Here is a 7,500-nt window from a genome sequence, read left to right as displayed (position 1 = left end):
CTTTGTTATGAACTGCAGTGCAGAACTTATCTCAAATATAACTTTTAGTATCGCCATATTAATATTTGCATTAGCCTAGACGTAGCACAAGTAGGCTATTTTAATTTTCAATAACAAGCAAACTTTTCTTTGTGCCGTCCAATCAGTTGAATGTCAAATGCGCCAGGGAGTGTTGGCTGTCTTCTCCGGGCGGCTCTTTCTTTTTAAGGCTTTTGAACGTTGCGAAGCAAACTTTTGGGAGCTATTTTAGAAATCCACTTCTATCATTTGTTGCTATTGTATTTCAGTTTTGTGACAACAACGCTGTGTTACGAACGTAATTGCGTTGCGAGACATGTTTTGTGGTTGCAACTAATAATGACCAACACTTGTTTCAGGAGCTCCTGAAAGTCAGCGTTAGCAGAAAATCAAGCGATGACATGCAACCTTTTGCCGTTTTAAAAATATTGCACATAAAACCACAGGCACTCGAACCGCGGTAGAATCAAACGCTGGTTATGCAGCAGTCCACACAAACGCGACGCGAGGGCACGAGCTGCTAGTGGCAAACTTCAGCGGTATCATCTCCAGCATCCAACTATTCCCCGTGTCGTGTGTTCGAGAAAACAATGACGACTGCTTGTTGGAAACTGCTTGTTGACCTTGAATTAATAGAAGCGCCACTTAACCAGGAGACCTATAACCCAGTCATAAATAGCCCTGAATTTCACTGCGCAAAATGCCCTCAATGAAAATGAACATGGCCAGAGCAGAGAACGCATAGGGCCTATTCTCGCATGGTGAAAAATAGTAGCAGTATGTAGTAGCCTAGTTTTGGGTGATCTCCCTTGCACCACTAGCTCTATGACCAAGAATGGCTCCACAAATTAGTGGGGTAATTGTCAGTTTAATAGTCAAATACTAAATTTTACACATTTTGAATGGAATGAAGGAAAAGGATTAGGCCTTATTTTTAGACCCTATTGATACTATTGATACTATTATTATTAGTCCTATTAATAATAACAATGATAACTAATAGGCCTAATAATAATAGTGTGGTGATAATAATAATATTTATTAGTATTATTATTATTATTATTATTATTATTATTATTATTATTATAACGCGTGACTACCGGTCCGCGAAAAAAAAAATGGGACTCAAACCGGTCCCTGGTGCCAAAAAGGTTGGGGACCCCTGCTGTATAGAATCAAAATAGGCTGCAATATACTACACTTTGCCCCCTGTATACCAATTTTGTATCAATTCTTTGTAGAAGTTTGAGAAAAAGCTCAGTTACTCAGTTTCTATTTGTATGATTTATTTTGATGTAGAAAGCTGTGCACTCATCTTCTTGCTTTAGCACCTCATCTTCTGAAATTAGAAAGATAGAATGATAAATTACAAAAAAGAAAAAATATCAAATTTGGGGCTAGTAGAATAGCTGAATGGCTAGTGACTTGGTAAAACCACTAGCCACAATGGCCAGCAAGCGAAAAAGTTAATGTCAAGCCCTGGTTACGAATGGTACCATAATGAATTGATTAACAACAACATATGTCTTGCCTGCAAAAAATGGCCCATAGGAAGTTGTATATAACCAAACCAAATATCTTCGGCAGAACTCCAAATGACACACACGTTACAGGGGTGTGTATAACATGATGTTATAATGTGGAACTAAGGGCCCAATGTAAAAAAAAAAAAAAAAAAGTGAAGCGAGGGCATAGTGTGACACACAGACAAGGACATCAGCTGGTCAGGATTGCTGCTGTGTCATCAGTTCACACCTGTCTCAACACACATCAGCTGATCAGAATTGCTGTGTCATCAGGGCGGTTTCTCACTTCAGGATCTTGCGTGTGTGTGTGTGTGTGAGTGTGAGTGTGTGTGAGTGTGAGTGTGTGTGTGTGTGTGTGTGTGTGTGTGTGTGTGTGTGTGTGTGTGTGTGTGTGTGTGTGTGTGTGTGTGTGTGTGTGTGTGTGTGTGTGTGTGTGTGTGCATGTGTGTGTGTGTGTGTGTGTGCGCGCGCGTGTGTGTGTGTGTGTGTGTGTGTGTGTGTGTGTGTGTGTGTGTGTGTGTGTGTGTGTGTGTGTGTGTGTGTGTGTGTGTGTGTGTGTGTGTTGCTGTGTTCAGGCCTATTGTCAGCTTATCTCAGAGGCGTTGCACATCCGCTAGACATGAGAAAGAGGAAGTCAAGATGACTAAATGTTTCTCTCTTTGTGTCTCTCTCTGTATGTGTGTGTGTGCGCGTGTGTGTGCGGGCGCACGTGTGTGTGTGTGTGTGTGTTTGCGTGGGCATGTGTGTGTATGTGTGTGTGTGTGTGTTTGTGTGTGCGTGTGTGTTTGTGTGTGCGTGTGTGTGTGTGCTTGTGTGTGTGTGTGCGTGCGTGTGTGCGTGCTTGTGTGTGTGTGTGTGTGTGTGTGTGTGTGTGTGTGTGTGTGTGTGTGTGTGTGTGTGTGTGTGTGTGTGTGTGTGTGTGTGTGTGTGTGTGTGGCAGATTGAGATTAAGGCCCTGAAGGAGCGACTTGAGATTGAGAAGCAAACATGGGAGGAAAACTACATGAAGAAAGAGGTACACACACGCACACGCACACGCATACACACACACACACACACACACACACACACACACACACACACACACACACACACACACACACACATGAACCTGTGCACACACACACACACACACACACACACACACACACACACACACACACACACACACACACACACACACACACACACACACACACACACACACACACACACACACACGCTTACCCTCTCCTCCACTGCATGAAGACAATGGTATTGTCATTCTGTTGAAACACACACACACACACACACACACACACACACACACACACACACACACACACACACACACACACACACACACACACACACACACACACACACACACACACACACACACACACACGTTTACCTGTTTAGCTAGGAACAGTTTCCCCAGAGACATTCAGGCTATTATTGGGGACTTTGCCCTTTCCTCATTAGTATAGCATAGGGGTTCTCAACCTTTTCTTAATAAACGCCCCCTGGGCCTCATCATAAGCCTGCAAACACCCCTTGACCCAATCATAAGCCTGCCAACGCCCCCTTGACCTCATCATAAGCCTGCAAACACCCCTTGACCCAATCATAAGCCTGCCAACGCCCCCTTGACCTCATCATAAGCCTGCCAACGCCCCTTGACCTCATCATAAGCCTGCCAACGCCCCTTGACCTCATCATAAGCCTGCCAACGCCCCCTTGACCTCATCATAAGCCTGCCAACGCCCCCTTGACCTCATCATAAGCCTGCCAACGCCCCCTTGACCTCATCATAAGCCTGCAAACACCCCTTGACCCAATCATAAGCCTGCCAATGCCCCCTTGACCTCATCATAAGCGTGCCAATGCCCCTTGACCTCATCATAAGCCTGCCAACGCCCCCTTGACCTCATCATAAGCGTGCCAATGCCCCTTGACCTCATCATAAGCCTGCCAACGCCCCCTTGACCTCATCATAAGCCTGCCAACGCCCCCTTGACCTCATCATAAACCTTCTAACACCCACGCTCCTTAGTACTAAAACAGAAATAGACTAATGCACCTCAATTGCAACTGAGCAACTTCTACATGTATCTTTTTTACCTCCTTGTTTTTACTTTTTCAGTTCTGATAGATTCTGCTCGCTTTCTGCTCACATACACCCACACACCAGTACACACACATACACATACACATTCCTATTCACACACACACACACACACACACACACACACACACACACACACACACACACACACACACACACACACACACACACACACACACATATGCGCGCGCACGCGCACACACACACACACACACACACACACACACACACACACACACACACACACACACACACACAATGTGATGTATGTCCGCACACACACACACACGCACAACGTGATGTTCACAGATCACACACACAAACACACACACACACACACACACAAACACACACCTACAGTCAATATCTATTGAACATGACAGATGGCTTCACATGAAGTTCTTCTCTATGTGAAATGTCAACACCCCCCCTCAGTTGTGTCCTTCTCAACGCCCCCCAAGAGCCCTCCCCAGCATATAACCTGTTTATCCAGTACAGGCCACTTCACACACACATGGTTTCATGTGAAAAACACCATCTGTTCTGTGTCACGTTCAATAGGTATTGACTGTAGGTGTGTGTGTGATCTGTGAGCATCACATTGTGTGTGTGAGTGCACGTGTGTGTGTGTGTGTGTGTGTGTGTGTGTGTGTGTGTGTGTGTGTGTGTGTGTGTGTGTGTGTGTGTGTGTGTGTGTGTGTGTGTGTGTGTGTGTGTGTGTGTGTGTGTGTGTGTGTGTGTGTGTGTGAATGTGTGTGTTTGCACTGCTGTGTGGCAGTGTATGTGAGCAGCATTTTCTGAAAATCAAAAACTTTGTCCCCACCACTTTTTCAGAAATATAATGCAAAAATAGCATACCCGGACAATATGTAAGGGTTAACGTTCGGCGAGAAGGTCGCTACCGTGGAATAGCAGCACGACAGAGAGAATCTTTAGACCCCGACGCGGAGCGGAGGGGTCTTGTTCTCTCTGAAGTGCTGCTATTCCACAAAGCGACCGACTCGCCGAAAGTTAACCCGCTTATTATATGGATATACTTAAATGATTCACACATGGCGGGGACATTTCTTTAGGCCTATTTAATGTTAAGATTGTTGCTGCGCAAAACAAAACAGTGCCGTTGTGGAACACCGCTAGGCAACAGCTAGGTAGCCAGGACAACAGGTGTTGTCTATCACAGCAGCTGATTAGAGTCTTGTTGAAAAGTCGCTTTAGCACTGAAAAGTCTTGTTGCCATTGACAGCGGTCTGTTATAGACCAACCCGTCCGTTATCGAAAAATAACAGACGTGCGAACGTTGGGGAGCCCCGTTGAAATGAATGGAGCATTCGACAGATGACGTCACAACCATATAATAAGTAAGGGTTAACGTTTGGCGAGAAGGTCGCTACTGTGGAATAGCAGCACGACAGAGAGAATCTTTAGACCCCGACGCTGTTGGAAATGACCAAAGGAACAAGTGATTCAATTTTGGTTGGTTGGTTGGTTTGGTTTGGTTGATATTTGGTGATCCAGATCATGATCCGAACCCAGGAATTTGAAAAAAAAAAAATCCTTCACCTTTGCGGGATAGGGAGAATTCTGACATTCCAGTCTCTAATTCCACAAAAAGAAGGCAGAAAGACTTTAACATGAATAGGGTGTAACATAGAACATTTGACTATCAAACAGCTTCCGTGGCGGAGGTCTGCACTCTCTGAGCGCATTTCTAGTTTGTCGTGGTATTCACCTTTTGTACTCGCTGTACAGGATAAGAATTCTATGTGAAAAACACCATCTGTCTTGTGTTCAATTGACGTTGACTGTAGGTGTGTATGTGTGTGTCTGTGTGTATGTGTGTGTGTGTGTGTGTGTGTGTGTGTGTGTGTGTGTGTGTGTGTGTGTGTGTGTGTGTGTGTGTGTGTGTGTGTGTGTGTGTGTGTGTGTGTGCGTGTGTGTGTGTGTCTGACCTGTGAACATCACGTTGTGCGTGTGTGTGTGCGGACATACATCACGTGTGTGTGTGTGTGTGTGTGTGTGTGTGTGTGTGTGTGTGTGTGTGTGTGTGTGTGTGTGTGTGTGTGTGTGTGTGTGTGTGTGTGTGTGTGTGTGTGTGTGTGTGTGTGTGTGTGTGAATATGTTTGTGTTTGTACTCGTGTGTGTACGTGAGCAGAGAGCGAGCGTTATCTATCTGAATTGAGACAAAGTATAAAAACAAGTAGGTAAAGATAGAAGTAAACACCACACACACACACACACACACACACACACACACACACACACACACACACACACACACACACACACACACACACACACACACACACACACACACACACACACACACACACACACAAAAGTAGTCATGACCAAACAGCCTCTCCCAAGACGTCTGCTGTGTTTACAAGTGGTTTCTGCGGTTCTGCCATAATGAAAGTTTCATTTTCTTTTCTCTGTGTGTGTGTGTGTGTGTGCCCCAAGGGACCACACAACCCCACCCAAAACACACTCAAAAATACACACACACACATCGCACATCACAAGGCCCTCGACATGTAATGGTCCATCACACACACACTAACACACACACACACACACAAAATACAAATACAAATACTTGTGTGTGTCTGTTTGCTTGAGTGAATGGACTTAAATGTCTTTTCTTGGTCCTTTTTGTCTTTAAGAGTGGCCCTTGAGTTGATGTTTTGTTCTGTTTCTTTGAAGCTCTATAGTCAAGAGTTGGCTTTGTTCTATAGATTGCACACAGGGTGCGATTTATCAAAAAATCATAAGGGAGGATTTGTTTGAGATTTGAAGCGATATCACACCCTGGTTAAACAAGGCATTTTTATAGCGAAGATCCGGTGTGTTCTAATAGGTTAAACATGTGCCATTCTGATATCTGAGATCGGGTGTGTTCCGTAGCTTACACACGTGGGATTCTTATCTGATCCGTCTGTCCTGGTTCACACTGAACGCTGTGTGTGTGTGTGCGTGTGTGTGTGTGCGTGTGTGTGTGTGTGTGTGTGTGTGTGTGCGTGTGTGCGTGCATGCCTACAATAACATCTTGTTTTTTTTACTGACAGCACTGAACAACTCTGGCAAGAATGTGTAGTTGCACATCTCCCACAAGTCGTCACGGAAATCACGGCACACAATAGCATGTCTGTGAGGGCCAGAATGTCTACGCTGTGTTTAGAGGGCTCGTGGTGGGATGTATAGAGCAGTGTTTCTCAACCTTTTTTTAGGCGAGGCACCCTTTCAATTCATGAAAAATTTCAAGGCACCCCAAACCAACAAGCTGTAACATGGCATCGCATCCGATACCACACAAGCTTAGAAAAGTAACACATTTGGAGACGTCACACGTCCTAGTTGCAGCTGACTGGGCCTACGTATATTTACTTTATTGTGCATAAATGGCAGATGAAAGATTCCACTGACTAGCATCAACTTATCAATTTAGACAAATATGTATTATAGTACATCATTTATTTATCAGCCACGTTTCCGCGGCACCCCTGAGGGGGGCCTGCGGCACCCCAGGGTGCCCCGGCACCCCTGTTGAGAAACACTGGTATAGAGCATTTGATATGCTGTATAGAGCACCGAGGGTTGGAGGCTTGTTATATTACATTGATCAGATAAGATTGAGATTGTTTCATGCATTCAGTGACAAAGCTTTTTGAGTGATATGACAAAAGCAATTGATAATGTACATCACTGAGAATTGTACACAGCCATGGCATGGTGGACGAGAGCATTTGCTATATGCCGAAAACAATGAGAAACTGATTTGACCATGTGCACAGGTAACACCAGGAAGTCACAATTGAACAAAGACTTTTGAGAATCATTATTCTGTTGTGA

At 44.7% G+C, this 7,500-nt stretch overlaps 1 protein-coding gene across 1 annotated transcript in view; it reads left to right on the top strand.

The window, feature by feature from the left end:
* The window catches only part of cep131 (centrosomal protein 131), a 61,348-nt gene that overhangs the window by 36,970 nt on the left and 16,878 nt on the right, over positions 1 to 7,500 (top strand). Inside the window, exon 23 of the mRNA XM_063221926.1 lies at positions 2,485 to 2,559. Within this exon, the coding sequence (XP_063077996.1) occupies positions 2,485 to 2,559 (75 nt within the window). The remainder of the gene's footprint in view (positions 1 to 2,484; positions 2,560 to 7,500) is intronic.

The sequence above is a fragment of the Engraulis encrasicolus genome, chromosome 17 (genome assembly GCF_034702125.1).
Source record: "Engraulis encrasicolus isolate BLACKSEA-1 chromosome 17, IST_EnEncr_1.0, whole genome shotgun sequence".
In the NCBI taxonomy this organism is placed as follows: Eukaryota; Metazoa; Chordata; class Actinopteri; order Clupeiformes; family Engraulidae; genus Engraulis; species Engraulis encrasicolus.
Note: the sequence above shows the minus strand (reverse complement) of the source record. Positions and strands in the feature narration are given on the sequence as shown.